Below are 27,182 nucleotides of genomic sequence, written 5' to 3' on the forward strand. Positions count from 1 at the left end.
ACTTCATGTCGACAACACAGTATTATACATTCTGGTCACCATGCTGTACCTTAGACTCCTTAACATTTTGGCCACATAATTGACAAACACTTCCCCATTTCTCCATTCTCCTGGGCTCTGACAACCCACATTATACTCTTTTTCTATGAGTTTGACTTTTTTAGATTCTGTAGGTGAAATCATATGGTACTTGTCTTTCTGTGTCTGACTTATTTCCTGTCTTTCTGTGTCTGACTTATTTCCCTTAGTATAATGTCTCCAATTTAATTCATGTCATAAATAAGATACAGGTTGTAGGAAGATTGATACTGTGATCAGGAGGCAGTATTTCATCATTTTTTAAGGCTGAATAATATTCCATTTTATATGTACATAACATTTTATTTATATACTCATCCATCAATGGACTGTTGACTCCATATCTTGGCTATCATGAATAATGATGCAGTGATAAGGAAGTACAGATATACTTTCAACATATAGATTTTGCTTCTTTTGGATGTATACTCAGAAGTAGGATTGCTGGGTTATATAGTAGTTCTATCTTTAATTTAATTTGATATAAAACTCTTTTTCATTTATCTATTGACCATTCATATATCTTCTTTTGAGAAATGTCTATTCAGGGCCTACTTTTAAAATTAGGTTGTTTTCTGCTAAATTGTATGAGAGTGTGAGATCCTTCTATATTTTGGATAATAACCCTTTCTCAGGTGTATGTTTTAAAAACATTTTCTCCTATTCCACAGGTCATCTTTACCTTCTGTTGACTGTTTCCTTTGCTATGCAGAAACTTTTTTAGTTTATGTGATCCCATATGTCTAGTTTTGCTTTAATTGCCTTTTCTTTTAGGGTCATGTTAAAAAAAATCACTGTCCAGAAATATCTAAAAGATTTTTTACTTTGCTTTTAGTAGTTTTATAGTTTTAGGCCTTATATTTAAGTCTTTAGTCAGTTTTGATTTTTTTTTATATGAGAATCTAATTTCATTCTTTTGAGTGTCTTTATTTTTCCAACACTGTTTATTCAAAGAGAATTATTTTCCTAGTATGTTCTTGGCATCCTTGTTAAAAATCAATTGACTAGAAATGTGTAAATTTCTTTCTTTTTTTTTTTTTTTTTAAAGAGAGAGTGAGAGAGGAGAGAGAGAGAGATTTTTTAATATATTTTTTTTTTTTTAGTTCTCGGCGGACACAACATCTTTGTTGGTATGTGGTGCTGAGGATCGAACCCGGGCCGCATGCATTGCAGGCGAGCGCGCTACCGCTTGAGCCACATCCCCAGCCCTGTGTAAATTTATTTCTGGGCTGTCTATTCTGTTCCACTGGTTTAGATGTCTTTTTTTTAATTGCCAATAATATGCTGTTTTAATTTGTATAGATTTAAAGTGTATTTTGAAATCAGGCACTGTGATGCCTTCAGTTTTGTTCTTTTTGTTCAGAATTGCTTCGTTTATTTGAGATCTTTTGTGGTTTCAACAAATTTGAGGATTTTTTTTCTATTTCTGGGAAAAATACCATTGGAATTTTTATAGAGATTTTTATCAAGTCTGTAGATTACTTAGGATAATATGGACATTTTAACAATGTTGAGTCTTCCAATCCATGAACATGGGTTATCTTTCTATTAATTTGTGTCCTTTTCATTTTTTTCATTAATGTTGTGCAGTTTTTGATGTATAGATCTTTTACTTTCAGAGTTAAATTTATTCTGAAGATTATTGTTTTGCTTGATGATATTGTAAATGAATTTTTTTAAAAAGATACATTATTGTTTGTATTTAGAGGTGCTACTTATTTTTTTGTGTGTGTGTTGATTCTGTATCCTGTAACTTTGCTGAATTAGTTCTAATAGCTTTTGGTGTAGTCTTCAAGATTTCCTTTATATGTTGTTATGTTATATGTACACAGAGACAATTTGGCGTTTCCCTTTCCAAATTGGATAAATTTTATTTTTATTTCTTGCTCAATTATTCTGGAAAAGACTTAGTACTATGTTTAATGGAAGTGGTAAGAGTGGGGCATCTTGTCCTATTCATGATTTTAGAGGGAAAGTTTTGGGCTTTTACTTTCAAGTATGCTGTTGACTGTGAGTTTTTCATACATGCCTTGTTGTGTTGAAGTACAGGAGTCTCCTTTTTCTACATTGATTTCCTGCTATATGAATGAGCACTCCTATATGAATGAGTTTTGCAGAAGTATAGTCCAAAAAAGGCTGAGGACAAAGGATAACCAGGTCTCCCTTCTTTGTTCTGTGATGCTGGGGAACATGGAGTAACTCTAAGTTTGGTTTGTTTTGTTTCACTAAATTCTTCCTATTCCCAACCCCTTGCCCAGCTATCGTTGGGGTAGGGCTCCTGGTCAAGTACCAAGAAACTTCTTCAGGGCTTCTCACAACCATCTGACAGGAAACAGGATAGGGCCACTGAGGATAAGGAGTGTCCTTATCTTTGGCTCCAGGAGAGTGTGGCCTAGCTAGGTCAAGAAATCTTGACAAAGCTGAACCAGCTCCCGGGCAGCCATTTTATATAGAGCTGAATAATTAACAGCTCAACTATATTATTTATTTATTTTTATTTTTTTAAAGATCTTTTTTTGATATGAACACAATATCTTTACCTATTTTCATGTGGTGCTGAGGATCAGACCCAATGCCTCACATGTGCAAGCAAGCGCTCTACCGCTGAGCTACAACCCCAGCCCCTCAACTATATGATTTATAGAAGAAGAAACAGGAGGCTTGATAGGAAGGGTGGCTTGCCAACATTATTAGCAAGGTCATGTTGGAGCCAGGACTCAAACCTGTACCCTCCCTCTGATTTCCAGTGCAGTATTCATTCTGTCATGCTGAAATCTCTCTTCCCTTCTCAGTGGTGTGACCTCCATCTCATCCTGTGCCCAATTCTACCTTGTAGACTCCCTATGAGCAGACCTTGAACATTCTCATTGTATTATGGATTCAACTTTGTTCCTTCAATCCAATTTATATGTTGAAGTCCTAACCACCAAGTACTTAGCATGTGACCTGATTCAGACATAGGCTCAAAGTAGAGGTGATTAGTTAAGATGAAGTCATACTGGAGTAGAGTTGGGTCCCCGATCTAGTACGACTGGTATCAGAGGGAAATTGGGAGATAGACCTGCACACAGGGAGGACATTATGGGAAGAGGAAGATAGAGACTGAAATGATACATCTAGGAACCAAAGAATTCCAGATTTCCAGTAAACCACTAGAAGCTAGAAGATAGTCATGGAACAGATTTATCATTCATGGCTCTCTAAAGAATCAACCTTGCTGAGACCTTGATTTTGAACTTGTAGCCTTCTGAACTGAGAGAGAATAGATTTTTGTTGTTCTGAGTCACACAGTTGCAGTTATTTTGTTACAGCAGCTCTAGCAAACTGAAACAGGCTATCCAAAAGACCTTTGTGCCTTGTCCTGGCAAGAGTTTCACAATGACTGACAGGGTCACTTTATCTGACAGGGCAATAGACAATGGGATCAACTTTAACAGATCATTACCCAAGGGCTTGATCCTAAACCCATTAGCAGTTTTCCTATCCTAGTAGCCCCGCTGTTCTTTGAAAAAACAATTCAAAATTGTACCCTCTGGTGATAATACAATTAAACAGTTTCATCTCAGGCTGAGTCTCCAATGAAACAAGTGAAGCCAAATCAGTGATAAGAATTTCTTTTTTTGAGAAATTAAGAAACAAGAAGACCCCTAAGTTCAGAATCTGTAAATATGCTATATCCAAAATATTTACCCGTTGCTGAAAAATACACATAAAGACATGTGTGCATAATATATAATATATGGAAATACATATGCAATACATATTTGTTTTATATAAAAATGTAGATACACGTGCATCCTGAATTTGATCTATTTTTAACTTTGCCACTTAAACTTTTCTCCACCATGTTTATCATACAAAGAAATAGTAGATTGTTAATGTGTTCTGTCTTGCTTTAAGACTTTTCTTGGCCAAATTCTTTGGACCTTAGGAAAATGTTAAAAGAGTATCCAGATACACATAGAAAAGTACTTACCAAGGAACATTTCAATAACAGATGCCTTCATAGTGAGAACAACAATCCCCATAAATATCAAAATGGCACCCTGGGGAGAAAGAAGCAATAACATCGTCATGTTTCAGCCAGGAGTCCTGAATTGGAAGCATGCGGGGATAGGCTGTGTCACTGTGCATCAGCTCCGGAGTCTTAGAATTCCACGCTTGGGCTCTCCATACGCAGGCCTGCAATGGTGGTTCTGGTACCCAGGGAAGACCCAGCCCAGCCACCAGCCTCTGATTCTTCAGACATTTGGTCTTTACATAGTAGTGAAGAGGAAACAACTTTGCACTTTTGAGAGTGTTTAACCAGTCTCCAAATGTGGACCATACCCACATTTATGGTGTTGAGAGAACATTTTTAGATTACAAATAAATCATTCATTCAATAAATATTATTAAGCTTCTATTATAGGGCTAAGTTTTGTTAGGAAGAAGGTGATAAAATTGAATTAAAAAAACAGTTCTCACTCTTAAAAGACTTACAGTTTTAATAGAGATGGAAAAACATACAGGGACAAAAATAATAGCAACATTAGAAAGTAGAAAAGAGTTTTAAGGTCCCATAAGGAGTTGAGAGGGAAAGTTTATAGAGCAGTGGTTCTCACACTTTGCTGAATATTAGCATCATCTGGGAATTTTTAAAAATCACAGGCAGCACCCAGACCAATGGAATCAGAATCCCTTGAGGTCTAGGCATTATACTTTTAAAAAACTCAGATAATTTCAATCTGCAGCCAAGTTCAAGAACCAGCATATCAGAGTATGGCTTCTCTTGATGTGTATACTAATCATGTGGTGATCTTATTAAAATGCAGACTCTAATCCAGTAGATCTGGGGCCCTGTTAGAGATGCCCCAAGGGGCCAAGAATTTTAAAGAAGGAACAGAGTATGTCAAGCAGGAGAACAAGAGAAAGCCTCATGGAGGTGTAAAAATTGGCTGGACTGGGAAGAATTAGTAGAGTTTAAATATTCAGAAATAGGGAGAAGAGGCACCAAATGAGGAACAAACATCTAGAGAGTCCCAGGGGTTGGAAAGTACAGTGGATGTGAAGATGCCATTAATTTATAAGTGATTCCCCTTCAGTTAAGGCTGTAAGGAAATCCTCCAAGGGTTACAAACATTACCATTAATTGAGCACGTTGTATGCACTCTATATTGTCTTGATGATCCTCACTGAATAGATGAGGAAACTAAGAGTTGAAGAAGTTAAAGGACATAACCGTACACGGCAGTAAGTGGGATTGGAACATGAGTGGGAGTAGGTGGGAGGGGTCTGCCCTGGACACAGATGATAAGGGAGAACATTGCAGTGACTCCAATGACTTAAAGTTGATCTGCTTTCTATTAACTTTGTGAACTAGTGATTTTAAACACTATTGATGACTATAGCCCCTCCCCCAGTGTCACTGCTGTGTGGCCTTCACTCTGTTTTGCCTGCTGGTGTGCTGGTGAATTCACTCTCTGAAAAGAAATGTTTTAAAAGCCCTGATTTGTACAGTTTGCACATTTTTTTGTGGTGTAAATCCTCCTACAATGACTGATTTTGAAGCCACTAAAGGGATACCTATTGAGTGGGAGGTTTGGAAAGAGGTGAGTACAATCTGGTCCTAGCTGGGTCCAAAATAAGCTTACATCCAATATTTAAAGGAGGTGCTATGAAGGGTTCATTAGCTAAAAGCAATTGCTAGATTACAGCTGAAGTACTATTATAAGTACCTGATGCAAGGAACTTAAATAAAACTGTTAAGTGTATGAAAGGTTTATTACAAATGATTAAATTAAGCATAAAGAAACACCCAAACAGGGGCTGGGGTTGTGGCTCAGTGGTAGTGCACTTGCCTAGCATGTGTGAGGCACTGGGTTTGATTCTCAGCACTGCATATAAATAAATAAATTAAAAGGTCCATTGACAACTAAAAAAAAAATCTAAAAAATACCCAAACAACATTGGATCACTTTGTTCACTTCAAGTGACAATTGCAATGTGTTACCTGTTATGATAGTTAACCACAGGTTAAGTAATAGACCAGTAATTATTGTTAGTTACACAATAAAAAAATAAAATCATATAAACAATCTGTTTGGCAATTTGATGCTTAAACAGCTGGGTTATGTTTTTGGAAACAGTGTGATAACAAGTCATGTTTCCCTTTTATTAATTTGAGAAACTCCTGAACAAGGTACATGTCTCCAGGTCCATAGGTCCAACTTTCCTATCAGATAGATGCGGAATACTAGCTCCCCTACTGGTCCCCATAGTCAGCCCCAGTGCATACAGCACTACAGATTTCCCCTGAGGCATTCTGCCTCTCCTCCTCTCTCTCTCTCTCTCTCTCTCTCTCTCTCTCTCTCTCTCTCTCTCTCTCTGTCTCTCCTCATGTCTTCTCGACCACCAAGCCTGCTGCTCTATGTTTATTCATACCCTATCCATAACCTGACCATTTTCCATCCTCTTTACCTGCTCCAGGCCACAACCTGGCCACCTGGATCATTGCTATTAGCCTCCTCATTAAGTTTCCTCCTTCATCTGCCCTCCCCAGGCCAGTTGCAGCATCTCCTGCTGAGAACGCTACATGCTTACCCGCCTTACTAGGAAGAAAAGTCAAAGTCTTTACAGACAGCACTAGACCCTACTTGATTTGGAGACCCATCAATCCTTCTGAGCTCCTTTCCCTGTGTTGTTCCTATCACCTATTAAGCCCCAGCCACCCTGGCCTCTTGGCCATTTCTAGAACATGCCTCTGACCTCAGGTTTCTGAGCTTATTGTAGTACTACTGTTTCCTCTGCCTGGATGTTGTTTTCCCAGATGAGTCATGACTTGCTCCCTCATTTTTTTCCAGTCCTCTCTTTAATATTACCTTCTTATGAGATATCCCCTAATCACCCAACTTAAAGTCATAATCACCCTCTTGCCTGCCACCAACAGGTATATCCTATCCTTTCCCACTATCTATTTCTCCATGTCATTCATCACCTTCAACATACTCTATAATTTACTTATTTTATTTGTCCACTGTTTTGTCCCTACCAGGAGCAGGGATATTTATTCGATTTTTTTTAGATTCTTAGTAAATACATGTTGGATCAGTAACTAAGGGTTTAACTCTTCCTCCAGGATGGATGGAAGATAGGAAAACAAACAAACAAACAAAAAGCGGGGGTGTGTGTGTGCCTTCTTGTGAATACACTGCAGCTACTGAATCATACACTTAACAAGGTGCATTTTCTAGTATGTGAGTTATTTCTAATAAAAATAAGTTAATAAAACATTGTTGATAGCCAACAACTAACCCAAAAGGAAGATGAAGAGTGGATAGTAGTGCTTTCAGAGCTGCCCTGCAACTTTAGAAGTCACAATGGACATGACCTTTACATGGTAGGATGGATGGATTAAGGACCAAGTAGATTCCAGGAAACTCTCTAACTTCAGAGGAGTTATCACCCGAGTCTAACCAGCTCATCAGCAGTGGAAAGTGACCAGAATCATGCTGGTCTCTTGGAACCAGAATGCTTTGGGTTTCTTTCTCACCAGCAGTTTCTCTCCTTCTTCGTCCATTTATACATACACTTAAAACATAAATATGCCTTTTGAAATGTGTGGGAAAAACTCAAACCACCTTTCAGGCTTCCCAGAGGCTGGGGCTGAGGACTCCTGGCAATGTCATCAGGCCACTTCTACAGGTGGTTCCATGTCCTGGAGTCATAGGGTCCACAGAAATGGAGGAACCTAAATCGTTCATGTGCTCACCTAGGTTCTAACAAAAAACCAAACAATAGGAACTTCCAAAAGAATATGTTAGTGATTCATAAATTTATGGATTGTTTTTTGAGATGTAATATAAAGAATCCTGAATATGAAGTTCTGGTGAGACAAGTGAAGCCTGGTTGTGAAAGAAAAAATATACAATTAGTTTAAGTAGATTAGTGGAGACAATTTAATTAGCTCTCATTGCCCAGAGTTAGATGAGAGGAAGTTGGTAATAAATAATAATAGTACCTAATATTTATAGAGCCCTTCATGGTGTTTTGAATAAGGAAACTTCATGTGCATTTCTGGAATGCAGGCTCCATTTGTTTCTCTTGCTTACTGTTCAGTTTCTAAAACTCAAAATACTGCTTGGGGGCAACCACTCATGTTTGTTGAGAAAAGGAACAAATGCAAATTTGTCCTTCACAGTAATCCTGTGCCAGTGTGGAGGCTTGGATCAGAATTCCCACTTTAAAGATAAGGAAGCCGAGGTCTGTGGCAGGTAGAGGACTTATTCAAGGTTAGGAATCAGAAACAGAGAGTTCAGGGACTTTGCCCAAGCTCACAAGGCTGGAAAGAAGACAAGAGAATTCAGGCCAGCATTCCCAGTCCCAAAGCCCTGCACTTCTGCCGGCCACAGCTGTTCCATGACAAGCAAATACACTTCACTTACATTCTGATTCAACTGGACTGTGGTGGTATCAACATTGTTTTATAGCTTCCCAAGAGACTCCATGCGCAGCCATTATTGAAACCTTCTGCTGTTAAGGGCACCATGAAGGCCACAAGGGTGAATGACACTGGGCCGTGGGGGCAGGGACTCAAAGGGGCTTGAATTTATTAAACTGGCAGGTTGGAAAATAATGAAAGATTGGTGAGGAAAGGACAGGACGCAGGGACAGAGGAGCTTCAGGAACTGGGAGTTGCTCAGCCAGGCACGGAGAGGACTGAGCCTGTTAGAGAGGAAGGAAGGGGCCCTGTCGGCCTTGAATGTCATGCCTGAAGAATGTGAGATTGATCCTTTAGGCAATAGGGAGACATGGAAGGCTTAAGAATTATTTTTGCATTCATCATTTTTAATAAGCCCCCTAGAGGCCTACTTCAGCCACTCACTTGGAAAAAATCTGCCCTGGTGGACGTGTAGGATTTATGTTAATGTTGGTGTTTGTCTAATCTAGGAAGCTGCATGGGGGAGCACCCAACCATACTGTGTCCACGGGGTGGAAAGAGCCGGTATCCATCTGGAAACATTTAATAGTTATGAGAAGCTTGTGCTTTATTTCCAAAATGCCAAAAATCCCTTGAGGACAGACATCTCTGAGTGGGAGAGGCCACATCTGCAGCCTAGCTTTCTCCATCTCTGCCTGACTGTAAATCCTCAGCCACTTGTTGACGGATGTGGGTGGGTCTGGTGAGGATGGGAAGAGGAGGCTGGCACTAGATGGGTCCTTTGCAATATTGGGTGGCCTCAATCTGCATGTAAACCTTGACACAGATCATATTTCTCTGGACTAGGTCTGAAGCACTGCATTTCCTGTTGCCCTGACACCAGCGGCCACCTCAAAGTTACTATTATAATCCCCAAGGATTCTGTGAAGGAGAGAGAGAGAAAAAAAAAGAAAAGAAAAAAAGCCAGAAAGGATATGGTAGTTTTTCTTTCTTTCCTGATTTTTCTTCTTTTTCCAACTCTTCCATTCTATATTTCCTCCTTTTATCCGGCAGGGAAAACTCTGCCTTTTTTCAAAAGTTGGCTCCCAAGGATACATAAGGCTACTTGAAGACATGCTGTTGTGATAGTCAGTTTTTGTTACTGTGACCAAAGTATGTAACATGGACAATTTAAAGCAGGAAAGATTTATCATGGCTCATGGTTTCAGAAGTTTCAGTCCATGGTTGGCTGGCTCCAAGACAGAAATATCATGGCAGAAGGGCATGGTGGAGGAAAGCTGTTCAGTTCATGGCAGCCAGAAAGCAGAGGGAGAGACACAGGGGAAAGGGCTGGGGACAATTGCCTAGTTGCTAAGGGCACAATCCCAGTGTTCTGCTTCCTCTAACCATACCCCACCTACCTACATCACCTTCCAATAGTCCATTCAAATCATTAATCCTTCAAATGGATTATTCCACTGATAAGATCAGAGCCCTTATGATTCCCATCACTTCCTTGAAGCCCCACCTCTGGACATTGTTATTTTGGGGACCAAGCCTTTAAGAGACAAGCTTTGGGGGGACATACCAAATCCAAACTCTAACAGCTGGGCTTGGCTACATGGACAAGATGCTCTTGATTTCTTATACAGAGCATCCATTCCCACCCACCTCTTCCTTCCTAGAAAACCCCCAATTTGGTAGAAATGAAGGCAGCCATTATGGTTTAGATTGCTAATGTCCTCCCCAAAGCTCGTGTGTTAGCCAGTGCAGCAATGTTCAGAGGTAAAAAGATTGTATTATGGGAGCTGTAACCTCATCAGTGGATTAATCCTCTTTATGGATTAATAAGATGGATGGACTACTGGGTGGTAACTGTAGGCAGGTATGGTGTGTCTGGAGGAAGGTCACCAGAGATGTGCCTGTTGGTACTACATCTTGTCGCTGACCACTGGGTCTCTGCTTTCTAGTTGTCATGAGCTGAAAATTTTCTTCAAACATACATTAATGTCATGAGTTCTGCCTCACCAGGGTTCAGGGTTGGTTGACTATGGACTGAGAACTCTGAAACCATGAACTCCAAATAAACCTTTCCTCTGCTAAGTTATTCTTAGGTATTTTGTTTGCAGCATGAAAAGCTGACTATCACAACAGCTAAGGGACTCAGGAAACTTGCCCATTCCCAAATCTCAGGGTATATTCTGAATCTAAGTCCAAGCCAAAGATGGTTAAACACTCTCCTTGCTGATGATTGGGGCCCTTAGGCTTGGGCCCACCAGCATAAGACTCTATCCAGATGATTATTACAGGTGGAGTATCCCTAATCCCAAAATCCAAAATCTGAAATGCCCTCAAATCTGAAGAATTTTGAATGCTGACATGACACCATAAGTGGAAAATTTCACACCATGAAACTTCATCTGAGCACAAAATTATTAAAAATATTGTATAAAATTGCCTTCAGCCCGTGTATAGGTATGCATAAAACATAAGTGAATTCTCTGTTTAGACTTGGATACTATCCCCCAAATATATTATTTTGTAAATGGAAGTATCCAAAAATGTAATAAAATTCAAAATTGGAGTGACTTCTGCTCCCAAACACATTGGATAAATGATGCTCACCGAGTACTGGTTACTAGTTCAGGTGGGTTGGGTCCTGAGTTACAATGAATAAAAAAGAAAGACTTTAATTTTCTGGTTTTTAATGACAAATTGCCTCTTGTTGGAAATGAATGAGGGAGCAGGTCGACTGAGGTCTGCTGAAGCCATCTTGAGACCATGAGAAAATGCAGACTGAGGAAAAAGCTGACATTAAAAGGATAAGGACAGCCTGGGTAAATCACAGAGGAGTGGAGCTGCACCTCTGATTGTCTTGTGCCTGGAGGCTGGACCCACCTCTATATTATTGTTATGTAAGATAATAAATTTTCTTTTCACAGTTGATATACCATGCAAATGGAGCCCCAAAACAAGCAGGAGTAGTTACTCTTAAATTCAACAAAGCAGATTCAAGCCAAATTTAATCAGAAAAGACAAAGAAGGTCATGTCATATGGGTAAAGTGAACAATCCAACAAGAAGATATCATAACAACAAATATTTATGCCCAAATATTGGTGTACTGAATTATATAACTTAAAGGCTCAGACCCCAGTACAATAATACTGGTGATTTCAACATACCTCTCTCACCAATAAATAGGTCAGCCAGACATAAATTGAGTAATAACTCTTCAGAGCCAAAAAAAAATACTATAAATCAAATGGACTTAACAGACATCTATAAAACATTTCACTGAATATTAACCAAATTCTAATTTTTTTTAGCTACTCAGAACCTTCTCCAAAAAAGATAATATTTTAGGCCACAAAACAACTGTTAGCAAATTCAAACAAATTGATATAATTTCTCGTATTATATCTGATCATAATGGAATAAGATTAGAAATCAATGATGTCAATAAAAACTACAGAGACTATGAAAACACATGGAGATCGAACAATATATTTTTGAATGATGAATGGATAATAGAAGAAACCAGGGAATAAATTTAAAAATTCTTGGAATCAAATGAGAATAGTGATATAACATACCAGACTCTCTGGGACCACTAAGAATGTGGTTCTAAGAGGAAAGTTGATAGCTATGAGTGCCTACAGGAGAAAATCTGGAAGAACCTAAATAAACAACCTAATAGTGCATCTAAAGGTCCTAGTAAAACAAGAACAAATCAATTCAAAAACCAGTAGAGAAAAGGAAACAATTAAAATCAGAACTAAAATCAATAAAATAGAGAATAAAAATATATTAAGGATCAATGATACAAAGAGTCGATTCTTTGAAAAGATAAGCTGCATAAATCCTTAACCAAACTAGCCAAAAGAAAAAAAAAAAGAAGATCCAACTTAATAAAGTAGAGATGAAAAAGAGAAATCATCAGAGACATTACAGAAATACAGAGAGTCATTAGGAACTATTTTTAAAATGGATACTTCATACATCAGAAACTTAAAAGAAATGTATACATTTCTCAACACATATGAGCTACCAGAATTGAACTAAGAGGATATAGAAAACCTAAACAGACCAATAACAAGCAGTAAGATAGAATAAGTAATAAAAAGTTTTCCAACAAGAAAAGTCCAGGACAAGATGTATTCTCAGCTAAATTCTAGAAGACCTGTAAAGAGGAACTAATGCCAATGCCCATCACATCATTCCATGAACTATCAAATAGTGGGACACTTTTAAATTCATTCACTGACACCAAAACCAGATAAGGCCACAACAATGAAAGAAAACTACAGAACAATATCCCTGATGAACACAGATGCAAAAATTAAGCAAATAATATTCAACAACATGTTAAGAATATTGTATATCATGACCAAGTTTGTTTCATTCAAGGAATTCAAGGATGGTTTAACATACACAAACCAGTAAATATAATTCATCACATAAATAGAATTGAGGACAAAAATCACATTGTCACTTCAATAGATGTAGAGAAAACCTTCAACAAAATTTTGCATCCACTCATGATTAAAAAAAAAACACTGAAGAAATGAGGCACTGAATAAATCACCTCAACATTATGAAGGCAAGTATGACAAATTCAAATCCAATAGCATAATGAATGAACATGTTTCCTTTAAAACCTAGACCAAGACAAGGATGTCTACTCTCACCACTCTTATTTGATATAGTACTAGAAATTCTATCCAGAGAAGTTATGCAAGAGAAGGAATTAAAGGGATAGAAATAGGAAAAGAGGAAGAAAATTATCATTTGCAGATGATATGACCCTATACTTAGAAGATCCAAAAACCTCCACCAGAAGACTGCTAGAACCAATAAACAGTTTCAGCAAAGAAGCAGGTTACAAAATCAGCATATAAAACCAATAGCTTTTCTATATACCAGTAATGCATCTGCTGAGAAAGAGGTCAGAAAAATAATCCCATTAACAAAAGCCTAAACAAAACCAACCAACCAATCAACCAACAAACAAACCCACCTAGGAATAAATCTACCACAGAGGTGAAAGACCTCCCTGGTTAAAATGGCCGTATTACCAAAGCAATATACAGATTCCATGCAATATCCAACCAAATACCAATGATATTACTCACAGAAATAAGAAAAGAAAGAAAAAAATTCTGAACTTCATTTGGAAGAATTAAAGATCCAGAATAGCCAAAGCAGTTCTAAGCTCAAAAGCAATGCTGGAGTCATCAAAATACCCACCTTCAACTTACACTACAGAGCTATAGTAACAAAAACTGCAGGGTACTTGTACAAAGATAGACACAATGAGCGCAAAATAGAAAATGCAGGTACAGTCTTCGGATCCTTGACAAAGGTACTAAAAACATACATTGGAGAAAATATAGCCTTTAAAATAAATGGTGCTGGGAAAACTAATTATCCATGTATAAAAGAATGAGAGTACATTCCTGTCTCTTACCCTGCAAAAAAAGTCAATTCAAAATAGAAAAAAGACTGAAGAATTAGGCCAAAAACTTTGCAACTTCTAGAAGGAAACATAGGATCAACACTCCAACATATAGGTATGAGCAACAATTTCTTCCACACAACTCCTAAAGTTCAGAAAATAATACGAAGAGTTAATAAATGGGATTATACATTGTTAAAAAGCTTCTGTACATCAAAGGAAACAATTAAGAATGTGAAGAGAGAACCTGAAGAGTGGGAATCTATCTTTGCTAGCTCCTGTTCCTACAAAGGATTAATATTTTGAATACATATATAATGAACTCAAAAACTTTCCACATAAAACCAAATAATCCCATTGATAAATGGGCAAATGAATTAAACAGATACTTCTCAAAAGACAGTACAAATGGCCAACAAATATATGAAAAAAGTGTTCAACATCTTTAGCAATTAGGAAAATGTAAATCAAAACTACACTGAAATTTCATCTTTCTTCACTTAGAATGGCAACCATCAAGAAACAGATAATAATAAATGTTGGCAAGGATGTAGGGGCAAAAGGAAGACTTTTACACTGTTGGTGGGATTGCAAATTAGTACAACCACTATGGAAATCAACATGAAGTTTCCTTAAAAAGACCGGAATGAAACCACCATAAGATCTACTCATTATTTTTTGTCCTAAATAGTTAAAGTCAGCATAATATAGTAATAGATGCATATCTATATATATATATATATATATATATATAGCAGCACAATAACCAAATTATGGGACCAGCTTAGGAGTATGTGAAGGAATGACTGGAGATATATATATATATATATATATATATATATATATATATATATATATCTCACATTTTCTTTATCCAGTCATTGGAATTTTTTTTTAGACATAAAGAAGAATGAAATTATGTCATTTGCAGGAAAACGGGTGGAATTTGAGAACTTTATGTAAAGTGAAATAAATCAAATTCCGAAAGTCAAGGATCATGAGTTTTCCCTTATATGTGGAAGCTAGGAAGGAAAAGGAAAAGAAAGATGGAGGTTGGGCTCTCATGAAAGTCAAAGGGAGATCAATAGAGTAGAGAAAAGGCCCTGGGGAGTGGGGAGCAGAGGGCAACAGATAATACTGGGGAACAATATTGACCAAATTATTATCATATTGTGTGCAAGTACAAATATATAACAACAAATCCCACTATTATGTATAATTGTAATACACCAATAAATATATAGGGAAAAGATATCATACATTAAAAAGTTTTTAAAAAATTTATAATTTTCCCTCCCAGGTGGCTTGCCCAAACGGTGGTTTTAACTAGAGAAGACTCTAATAATATAGATTTATATCTGAGTCTGCAGAGAGATTTCTTAGCAAACCACCTGAACATTCTCATTTGAACCACCCAAGGGCTCCTTGAGGAGGTAAAACGAACATTACGGTTCCTAGAATTCAGAGTAATGAAGGGACTGGCCCAAGGTCACACAGCCTGGATCTTTTTCCCTTTAATATTGTGCTCTTCCAAATACATCAGACTTCTCACATGAACTTTATTGTATCTTTCATGATATTATTATAAAATATGAATTCCACTCTTTCATATAGCATTTTTCACTTTACAAAGCCTGTTTAGATCTATAACTTCAATCTCCAGAGATCCTTGGAGGAAGTAGCTCAAATATAGTCAGATGCAGAGAACACTCGCTGAAATTTAGGTGACTCAGCTGCCCAAAAGCCTATAATCTAGCAAGAAAAGATAGCTTAGGCCAATCAAGACCTCCCTTGGGACTTTAGAATTGGAACTCTGAATGTCTTGAGAAGTGTGTATTCGTAGCCACAGACCCTGCGAGGCCCTGGATGAGATGGACAAGACAGGACAGAAAGAGGGGAAGGAGCCCTGGAGAAACGGGGAGGGCAGATGCCTTAGCTTCTGGCCACTTCCCAGGTCCAGGCTTGAAGGAGGTCCAGCTGGACTCGGTCTCCTGTGCATGACGTAGATGTTTCTGGGCCCTTTCACTTGAGCCCGTTTGAGTGGGTTTCTGCTCTTTACAGCTTTGATTAAAACATTTTCAAGTTTGTTGTTTTAGTTATATCCTGTTTCCTAAAATGATGAGTAGTGAAATGAAAGCATTTTAAATGAAAAGGACACACGTGGCTGTATTTTGGTCAAAAGACAAAAATGGGGGTGGGGGTGAGGGTGGGGGGATGTCCCTAGAGAGGCTGAACATAATTCTAAAGCCAGTCTCTGGGAAGAGGTGTGGAGAGGAATCCTGTGAGCTGTGGCATCCCCTGAGAAGGTTCAGGATGCTATGGGTGACCTTGAAACTATGCTGTCAGATGTTGCTGGGGAGTTTCCCATTACTGATGACAGTAGTTCACAACCGGGAGACATTGGACAATTTTGAAGACATTTTGGTTGTCATGCTTGGGTGGGGTGGGGACACAGATTTGACTAGCATGGAGGAGGTGGAGGACAGGGGTATGGATTCACGTTCCTTAACACCTAGGCCAGCCCCTTGGGCAACAAAGAATTGCCCAGGACAACATGTCAACAGTGCCAGGGCTGAAAAACTGATTTGTGAGAATGTTTATTTCCCAATGTATTTATGGGAACGTTATGCTTCCTGATGTTTCCGTCTAGGAACTTCCCGTAAGTGTCATGTGCACTTTTTGAATGATAGAGTGGTGAACTACTTAGGGATTTATTCCTTTCTTTAAGATCACTTTGGATCACTGCGTATAGTCAGAGAAACTCCTATAGCAAAGGCCCTGGGTGGATTAAAGGGTTCATGCATGTGTCCAATGACTGATATATGCCTGTGCCATTGATCTATGTGGCATGTTTCTACAAGTCAGGAGACCAAAAAGGGAAAGCCTTTTTTGGTGTGTGTGTGTTTCAGACCATCATTTTGTACCTCGTTAAGAACCTGACATATGGTAATGCTTTCCACATCCACAAAGGCTTTGACCAATGGTGATTTCTAGGGAGACTGCAAACAGTAATTACATTTCTGAAGTGGTGGTTTAGAATTTTATATTGCCAGTGGGGGAAAAAATACTGGGTTTGCAGGCATGCCCCTCTCTAGGACTCCTCCCAGGAGTTATTCATCCTGGGTAATGGTGGGGGCACAAAGAGCAGTCAATGTGTGGAAGAGGTGAGGATCTCTGAGATGAGGTGGGCCTGGATTATTTCTTTGGGTTACTCTGGAAACCCGAGTACAGTTTAAAAGATTCTCATGGAGCTTTGGAAGATGGATTCCTTTCATCAGAAACTTCTTTACCTAATGTGTTTGACACTGGATTAGCTCCTGCCTCCTCCCAGCAAGGCTTTGAGGTGTGTGATTGCCAAAGACCATCTACTGTGGATTTGGAGCTGGGTATCTGGTTCAATTTAACTGTAATCCCTAGAGCTTCGACTAGAGTGGACACTCTGCACTTTTTGGTCTGCCTTCAATTCCGAAGCACAGTTTTTAAAAACACTTGCAGGTCCGGCCTCACTTCCCAGCTGAGATAAGAAGCTGAGGGTGTGTCTGCAAGGTCTGTGCCTTCCCTTCTGCCTGCCTCTTGGTAAAGAATGGGTTCCTCTCAGATGACAGGGTTCCAGCTTTTCCCTAGCTGCCCAGAGACAGGGGTGTGGGGGGGTGGGGCTTAGGGGTCAAAACACATTCTTGAATCCCAGCAACCAGAGGCTTGGGGACAGTGGAGGGTGTGGAGAGTGTGGAGGAGTGACTGTGGCAGAGGAATCGAGGGCTGTAGGGGACCAAGTCCTGGACATTTCCAGGGACCAGCAGAAGCAAAGTCATTTAGAAGTAACACACCACGCTCTCTAAGGGGAGCCACCCAGCCTCAGACTCCAGAGCCCTTCCTGGGGACCATTTCCAGCTCTGAAGGAGCCTTCAGACCCTCCTGCATGTCCCTCCTGACGATGTGACTCTGTTATTTGGTGATCTGTTAAATGAGATGGGAAATTTTGCTATTCTTGGAAAATTTCCTTCCTCCCTCTCCCTCCTTCTCTCTTTTTTCTTTTGAGATGGATTCTATGTGCCTGGGTTGATCTCAAACTCTTGGACTCATGTAATACTCCTGCCTCAGTCTCCTGAGTAGCTGGGACTACAGGTGCACACCACTACATCTAGCTCTTCATGAAAGGGTTTAAGTTTAGAGTCCACTCCAATAACAGCAACTGCTATCACTTACTGAATGCTCACTCTGTACTACACACTGCATATATGTGATCATACTTAATTATAATGGTAATCCTATCAGGTAAGTAATATTTGCTCACTTTTTCAAAGCAGTATTGAAAGCTTGAGAATTGAAGCTTAGAGAATTTTGGTGAGTTGTCTAAGGCTATAGGATGAATTTGGAGTGGAATCAAAATTCTCTCTCTGCCCTCAGACACTTACTACCACAAAATCCCACTCTGCAGCTTAGGTTCATTTTTACCTTTATTTATGTATCATAGGCTCTTGCGAGGGGTGGGGGGGTGTACCAGGGATTGAACCCAAGGATTTAACCACTGAGCCACATCCCCAGCCCTTTTAAAATATTTTATTTAGATACAGGATCTCACTGAGTTGCTTAGGGCCTCACTAAGTTGCTGAGGCTGGCTTTGAACTCATGATCCTCCTGCCTCAACCTCCCGAGCCTCTGGGATTACAGGCATGCACCACTGCACCCGGCACCATAGGCTTTTTGAAATAGTTGGTTGACAATGGTTAATTAAGTTGCAGACTATGAATAGTTGTTTTAGTTATATGGTCAAGGTATTTTGGGGGGGGGGGCGGGTACAGGGGATTAAACCCATCCCCAGGCCACTTTATTTTCTATTTTGAAAGAGGGTCTTGCTAAGCTCCATAGGGCCTCCCTAAATTGCTGAGGCTGGCTTTGAATTTAAGATCCTCCTGCCTTAGCCTCCCAAGCCACTGGGATTACAGGCATGTGCCACTGCGCCCTGTTGAAGGGATTGTTTTCAAGAGTCTTTGGGGGTCTACACTGAGAGTATTCGTTCCCTCACAAATGTTCAAATGATGTACAGGCACATTTCTAAATTTAAACAGACACTACTTAAAACATCTAAATGAGCATTTGAGTGTACTGTCATTGACAGAGTGATGGAATATTACAATGGAGTGATTCTTTGTTTCAGTTCCAGCCAAGGCCTCAAGACAGCAGTGCCAATCACTTCCATGTTCCAAGGTCATCTCCTGGAAGCTCTCTGCACTGTTGCCTAAAGCAGGGTGGGAGTCACCAGCTCCCCTCCTGCAACTGGGGAGGAGGTAGAAGGAAGGAAAATGCTAACAACTTTTCTTATAGAAACTCTTGCTCTCTAAGCTACCCCTCTCACTTTCCATACCTGTCACACAGTCTGAGGGAGCTGGTGAGTCAGGGATTCTGGGTCTTTTGGAAATTCAGCTTGAATGCCCAGGAACCCCGTTTGACATGGTTGTATCCCATGGGCTTGGGGCTCAGTGGACTCCTGTCAGACACCATTCAGTTCTCTATAGAAGAGGGGAAGAGCTTGCTGCGCATGAGTCTGTCTGCTGAGCGTCTGTCCCAGTCAGGAGCCTGGAGGATTGAGGAAACAGTAGCAAAAAGTAGCTGGACACAAGCTGCCTGTTGCTCAGGGCTGGGGGGAGGAACAGCAGATTCTGAGCTGGAGCAGATTTATTCAACAGCATCTGCAGAAATACAGGTAAGGAATTCCCAGCAAAGTGGGAGAATCTGCCAGGCACCCACCGCAGTGCCAACAAGAAGCAGCTATAAACTCTGACAAGCTCGGGGACTCTGGATGCCAGCTCATAGCTGTGCCTAGCCAGGCCTTTCTGTCACTTCTGCCTGGCCTCTCTGGACCCACTTCAACTTGGGGCATGAAAAGACCACTGTTAGAAGTCAGGGTAAGCTGGGGTTGTGGCTCAGTGGTAGAGCGCTCACCTAGCATGTGTGAGGCACAGGGCTCGATCCTCAGCACCACATAAATAAATAAATAAATAAAAATAAAGATATTGTGTCCATCTACAACTAAATTTTTTTTTTAAAAAAAGGAAGCCAGAGTAAGACAGGTAAAGGCAGGAGAAAGAGCATTCAGGCAGCAAAAAGGAAATCTGGATGTGGAGGATGAAGCTAGAAGCTCTAAACACCATTTTTCAGAAGGGTTTGCTAGTAATATACCTTAATGGCTATAGTGAGAATGTTTCAGGTAGACTATAATCAATTTCTTCTTAAAAACACTGAGCATGGCCTGAAATATTAAGGGACCTGAGCCAGATTTCATCCAGAGCAGAGGTGAGAGAGAGCTACCCCAGAGGAGGTTTCTGGGGATATCGAGGACGCAGTCTGTATCTGCTTGTCCAACATACACCTTTGATCCCACCTGTCCTCCTCATTCAGTCCAGATCCCCTGCCTTCCCAAGCACGGGACTGCTCAGGGTCTCTGCATTGGCTCCAACCCCACCTGGAATGCTCTGCCCAAGGACCCACATAGGTCACTCCCTGACTTCCTTCACCAATCTGTTTAAATGTCTCTTTATCAGACACTTATCTAATCATGCAACACAAACAATCACCTCCATCTCACTGCTTCCTGTCGCCCCCTTATCTTCCTTCCTTATCTTTTTTCACAGCCCCTACTACCACCAGGCTGCTTCAAAATATTTTCCTAGTCTGTGTCCCCTGTGGGTCACATAGGTGACCCAGTGTGGGTACTCTAGGAAAATGGAAACCGTTCTGTACATAGAATAGTTAATGGCACCTGGGGTGGCCCCAAAAATACTTGTGGTTGCTGCCATTGAATGCTATTATCTCTGCTTCCCAAACTCCTTTTACCTTTTGGGGCACAGATTTACTTGCTGCGTTGTACAAGCAAAGCCAGTCTGGGCAAGCTGATGTGCGCCTTTATGTCCAAAGCATGTTTTCTCTGTCTGGAACACAAAGGAACCCAGGGGGAGGGAATTCACTTAGCATTAAGATGCCAGTGATCTGATCTCTTGGAAACTATAGGTAGGAGTCCCCCTCCTCCAGGAATGGTCCCCCCCCCCTTTCCTTTTGAATCTGAGAAGAAAAAAATGCAGAATCGCCTGAAGGGTGATTTTTATGAAAATTTGCCACAAGTCCACACAAAACTTTAGCCTTCCTCCAACTGAGGGAAAGAATTCGAGAAATTTTCCTGGAGTCTTGTCCCTGTGGAGACCCTTATCAGGGATGGTGGCTTTCTGCTGCAGTTTGAGTCAAGAGGAAGTGTGATTCTTTCTGTGACAAGATGCTGACTTTACCCTTAGTGAAGATAAAGGAGACCTTCTGGGGACACACCACCCAGAGGGCTTCCTGATGAAGGCTCCTCAGGCTCCCCCTGCCCAGAGTCAGATCCTCCTTACCCACCTGGGAAGTGATTCTAAAATCACAAGGTTATCCAAGAATGACAGAAACAAAACCCTCCTTTCCCCCGACAAATCTCCTGTGAGTTCCTTCCTCCAACCTCCCTTCATGCTTATCACTGAGGTGTCTCTACTTGTAAGAAAGGATATTTTTCTTAGAAATTTGACTTGGCTTGAGAGCTGTTTTCAGGATGGCAAAGATAAATTGGGTACAGTGACAGAAAAACCACGACCATGTGTGACCGAGAAGGTGAGCTTGGAATTAGGTTTCTTGGATTTCAAGTTGAGTTCTCTAACAAACTGTGTGATCTCAGACAACTTAACTAACTTCTCATTGCTTCAGGGTTTTTTGTTTTTAAATCTGTATAATGAAGTTAGTAACAACCCACCCATATGTTTGCTGTTAGGATTAAATGGGTTCATATATGAAAAGGACTTAATTTGCTGTTGCGGGAGTAGTGGTTAATCATACACTGCTGCCACCGTCATGATCACCACCATCATCATCATCCCACCATCTTATAAAATGTGGCCCACTCAAACACTAGTTTAGGACCTAACAGAGGTAAAACAACTAGCTGAATCTCTCAGTGAGATGCTGTCCAAGGTTAGCCATGATTTGGCTCTTGGATATCTGGGTGAAGGAACCTACTATGGTCTGAATGGTTGTGTCCCCCGCAAAGTTCATATTTAGAACTGATAACTCTTAAGGTTACAGAATGAGGAGATAGGGCTTTGGGGAGGTGACTAGGTCACCAGGGCAGCACCCTTGCACTTGGAGTTAGTACCCTCATAAAAGAGGCACCAGAGAGACCCTGGCTCCTTCCACTACACACAGATACAGTGAGACCTTATCACCTATGAACCAGAAAGTGGTTCCTCACCAGACACAGAACCTGTTGGTGCCTTGATCTTGGTCTTCTCAACCTCTAGAACTATAGAAATAAATTTCTGTTGTATAGACCACCCAGTCTGTGGTGTATTGTTATAGTAGCCCAAATATACCAAGAACATGTGGATTTGTGGCTGCCATTTGGCTCAATTATTCTAGGGCCAAATGAACAGAATGTTTGTGTCTTTCCAAAATTCAAATTCTGGAATCCTAATCCCCAGTGTGATGGTACTAGGAGATGGGACTCTTGGAAGGTAATTAGTTCATGAGGGGGAATCCTCACGAAAGTGGTGAGTGCCCTTATAAAAGGGACCTCAGAGAAGACTCTCCCTCTTTCTAGCATGTGAGGATACAACCAGAGGGTGAACTTGGTGCACCAGGAAGTGGGCCTTCGCCAGACAGGAGTCTTGGAGACCCTTGATCTTAGACTTCCCAGCTTCCAGAACTGTGAAAAATAAATATTTGTTGTTTAAGCCACCCAGTTTACGGTAGTCTGTTATAGTAACCCCACTGATTAAGACACGGAGAAGGAGAGCAATTCCATATTTTTGTTCCGTCCTCCTCTACTCAAAGGATTTGTAAGTCTCTTCAGTCCGTTGACATAAAAATCCTTTCGATAGTTGTACCATTTGGCCACAATGGTTGAAGAATGATATGTAGTCTTTGATTCTTAAAAAGAACTGAAAAAAAAATCTAGTGAAAAATATAAACTAGAAGTGGATCCAAATATGTTTTCTTTTAAATTATAAGATCAGAATAAAACATAAAAATACTCTCTAAATGGAATTGACAGAAAATTAATATTTCTGTGTGTCAAGATTCTGAATCAGAGATTTGACTCAGGAAAGGATTTTGGCATCCAGGATCCTGGGATCACCTTTGTCCCTCAGGAATGGGGTCATGCATTTGTGCCGACTCACAACATCTGTGTGTGGGGGGGTTCGCATGTGCAGGTTTGCCACATGTTGTGTAGTATTTAATAGGTGGCTCCACTCAAGCATCATCTGGTGTGTTCTTGTGCCCTGGCCAGGCAGCCCTGAGAGTTTCAGATGGTCTCCGAGGGTTTTTATAAGGTTTGCCGTCTGTTGAAGCCCAAGAGTTTCTAGCTGATTAAAAACAAATTCTAAAGCCAGTGTCCACAATTGTTTATTTTACAAATGAGGTAACCATGGAAAATGCAGTAAACAGAACAAAAATAGTCCTTGCTGCATTGTGAACATGTGACTCTGGGCACGCCTGGGGGTTTTCCTTGCCTTTCAACCTTTCACCTTCTCGTCTGTAAACAGGACCTCGTGCAGGTGATCTCAGACTGATTTATGTTTGTCTTTTTTTTTTTAATTAAAATTTAATGACCAGCACTATCAAAAGTCACTTCTGATGTGTATCTTAACTTCACCTGGTTTTCTGCTCCTCTCGACCCATTTTCTGCAAAAACAGAAGTAGTCTCACTGCCTCTTGCCTAAGGATCGCCCTCGCCAGTAAAAAACTGTCAGCTTCCCTGTGCCCTTCCTCATGCGCTGTGCTCAGGGGGTTCAGAATTTCATTGTCTTCTGCAGATCAGAAGGAGACACACTTGAAGGCAGCAAGCTTGGCAGGGACCTTTGGGCATTCTCAAATTACAGTCATCACAGAAGCTGCCTCTGATGCTGATCACTTGCTGAAGGACTGATTAGCTCAGATCCTCTGGATAAAGAATGGACAACTGGTTTCTAATAATCATGTTAATGTCACAGAAATCCACAAATCTATTTGCTTCCCATATCCAAAGAGCTGGTGTTTAAAAAACTTGACAATGATTACAAGTGAATGGTTGCACAGCTGATCTGGGTTCTTTGTTCCAGTCACATTTAATAAAGGAAATACATGCTAATATTAGGGGGCTGACAGTGTGTCAGTCACGGATTGAAGCCCTTTGCCACAACTCTATGCCATAACTCTGTGAGGCAGGCACTAACAATAGATCCCTTGCATGGATGAGAAAGTTGGGCCCACAGATTTTTTTTAAGTAGTTGACTAAAGTTAACACATTTAAGCAATGACAGAGCCTGCAGCTGAACAGCCTCCACAGAGTCCAAAGCCTAGGAGCAACATTTCGTCTTGGCATCACATGAAAGGCCATAAATTTAGACATTTGACATTGTCTCCACATGAGGTCATGCAGACAATCACAGAAATACACCAGAAAACTGAAAGAAGATTGTCATGGAACTTGGACCCCCTAGTAAGCTATGTGAGATACATGTATGCATATGTATATATAGCAAAAGACACACACACCATAATCTCCTTCAATTGTCTTGTGAAGAATACAGTTAAAATTCATTTTTGTATATATTATAGTCTTTAGTTAGGTACACATAAATATTTAAAACTTATCATAGATTCCATAACCTTGTTTTGATACGTCTTCAGTAATATACAGATTCTTAACAATGAAATTGTCCTGGGCAGTTTAGACTTTGAAGAGGTTTCCGTGCATAGAACCATATATTTAGAAGGGACTATAGAGACTACCTTGTCCAACTTCTTCATTTCATATGTGAGGAATTGAGGGTCAGAGATGCTGAGTCACCTCCCCAAGGTCACACAGCTAGATGCCCTTCCTTTGACCAACAGACCCATGTGTTCTGTCTGCACCCATAGTTGCTAAAACCTGGCTGTATACGAGGAGACATGTAATGGGAACATCTGGAGGATATGAAGTATTGGTCTTTTTTGTAAGACCAATCACTCCTCCCAATAGAATCTTTTTTTGAGTATATGGGAAAATGCATTTTTATAGAAGTTTTCATGTTTCAAAACTTTGTTGGAACTGAGAATCAATATCAAGCCTTATGGCCACCCTGGGAGAGAAGGGAGAGAAGGCTTTGATATTTCTATTTTTCAGAGCAGGAAACAAAAAGTGGAGAACTGTCTCACACCTTTCCCGAGGTAGCCCAGCTAGGTAGCCGCAGAGTGGGTCCTATAATTTAGGACTCCTGGTTTGGCACATCGGGTCAAACCACACTGCTCTCCTCTACTCCATGTGTCTTACAGGAACTATAGCTGAGAACAGCATAAGCCTTTTTGTTCTCCCTATACTATTTACAAACCATTCTCAAATCTGCTGTAATTTCTTTGAAAGAGCCTATTCTTCATGTGACCTGTAACTTGATGGAAAAGATAATTAGATCTTCTAAATGCCACTCATAAACACTATTTCAGGACAGATATTAAGCATTTCCAATGTTTCTAACTTATTTCCTTTTCAGGGTGAGATGTAAGATAGATTTAAATAAGTCTGGTAAAGTAGTGTACTGCAATAAAAATGCAGTCCTACAAAAAAAAAAAAAACCCAACAACAACAACAACAAAACTAGTCTTTTAATTCAATAAATAAATGATGGGCACTTCCAGTTTTTCTACAGGGGCAGCTACCACTTGCAGCTAACACACACACACACAGAAAATACACAAACAAACAGCCTTTGATCCTGTCTTGCTGCAGGGCGTTTCATCTTCCAAGAGACCAAAGGAAAAACAACCTCAGAACTTTACCACCAAAACTTCCAAATTTATTGCAACACAACGTAATGGCAAAATACCATTTTCTGAGCACACAGAGTTTTGAACAACCACCACAGCCAAGAATGCTTGGTTTAATGTTTACAATAAACCCCAAGAAAATCTTGAATTCCACTCTGGGTTTGGGGATGGCAAAGATGCTGTGGGTTGTCTGGAGCAAAGGATCATGTCCAATTATTCAGTCTTATCCTCTCTGTTTAAACTGGGCTTGAGGCGTTTATTTCATGTTTATACTGGTTTGACACAAATCATGCTTAAAAGAGATTTTTGTATCCTGTCTTTCTGTGCAAAGTTGAGCTACAATGGTCGACTGAACAATGCCAGTCCCTTCTTGGGCTTATCAGTAGCAGAAGCCCTCAGCCTAGGAAAACACTTCTAATGTAAACAAGACACAGAAAAGCACATCTAAGCCACATTCCACTGAGATCTGCCTGAAGAGAGAGGTCCAGAGTCACATTAAGTAATTTCTCTTTTAATTTAGCATCCGTGTGCCCATTTCTCACACTGTTTTTCATACACTGTCATATGTGAATTGTTAAATTGTTATCACAGGAAGCAAGAAAAATATAAATTACTTTAAAAATTCTACACAAATGTCATGCTTTTCGACTTATTTTAACCATAATTAAGTTGGCTTAAAAAAAGAGTGAAAACTTTGTCCTAATATTGACAATGTTTATAACTGATAAACATATATACATATATAAATATAAATATTATTAGTTTTTACGAGGATGCTACCACTCTCTCCCATCCCAACTCTCTTGAAACTAAAATTTACACAGACTGATCACTTAGTAAGGTATGTAATCTAGTTTCTTAGTGACAAATACATTTTACCATTTCTATAATAATGAATGGAAAGCAACTATATGCATAGTTTAGCAATTTATCAGACGTACCTTGTTTGAAGAAAGGAATTAGTTTTTGCAAAAATTCTCCACCACACAGAATGACTATCCCTTTTTCTTTAAGCTTTTCTGCATCACAAATTCCATCCAAATTATTCTAAAGAAGAAACCAGCGGAGGTCCAAGCACCTTTTCTCTTCTCAGAGGAGCTAAGCAAACATTCCCATCCACCTCTCAGCCCTTTGAAAAGCGCATTTTGTAACACACACACACACACACACACACACACACACACTGCTCCTCACACTGGTTTTAGTGCTGAATTAGGCGGTCCTCTTTCAAATTTCCACTCCCACTTGCTTTTTTGGCGAACGGATTTCTAAATATTCTTTTCTAACCCAAAGCACACATTTTCAGTAAGCAAATTCTACAATTAGAGAAGCAGTTGGATAGAAAAAGCTTTTTTTTTTTTTAATATGCTTTAAAAACTACTCAAGCAGGGGCAATTAATTTTTCTTTTTCAAATGCTAGTGAACGGCTGGATTAAGGTGTTTATTCTAC

General features: G+C 39.9%; 1 protein-coding gene across 7 annotated transcripts in view; it reads right to left on the reverse strand.

Moving 5' to 3' along the window:
* Positions 1-26,903, reverse strand: part of VIT (vitrin) — a 114,258-nt gene extending 87,355 nt beyond the window's left edge. For 4 of the 7 annotated variants that reach the window (XM_081264814.1, XM_081264812.1, XM_081264811.1 and 1 more), the window contains exons 1-2: positions 26,674-26,903; positions 4,055-4,124 (exon numbers count right to left, since the gene is read on the reverse strand). In XM_081264814.1, the coding sequence (XP_081120940.1) occupies positions 4,055-4,106 (52 nt within the window). In that variant the 5' untranslated portion in view covers positions 4,107-4,124; positions 26,674-26,903. The remainder of the gene's footprint in view (positions 1-4,054; positions 4,125-26,673) is intronic. The other 3 variants (XM_081264816.1, XM_081264815.1, XM_081264813.1) reach the window with 1 other exon arrangement.
* Between the last annotated feature and the right edge of the window lie 279 nt (positions 26,904-27,182).

The sequence above is a fragment of the Spermophilus citellus genome (assembly GCF_964194105.1).
Source record: "Spermophilus citellus genome assembly, chromosome: 13".
Taxonomy (NCBI): Eukaryota; Metazoa; Chordata; class Mammalia; order Rodentia; family Sciuridae; genus Spermophilus; species Spermophilus citellus.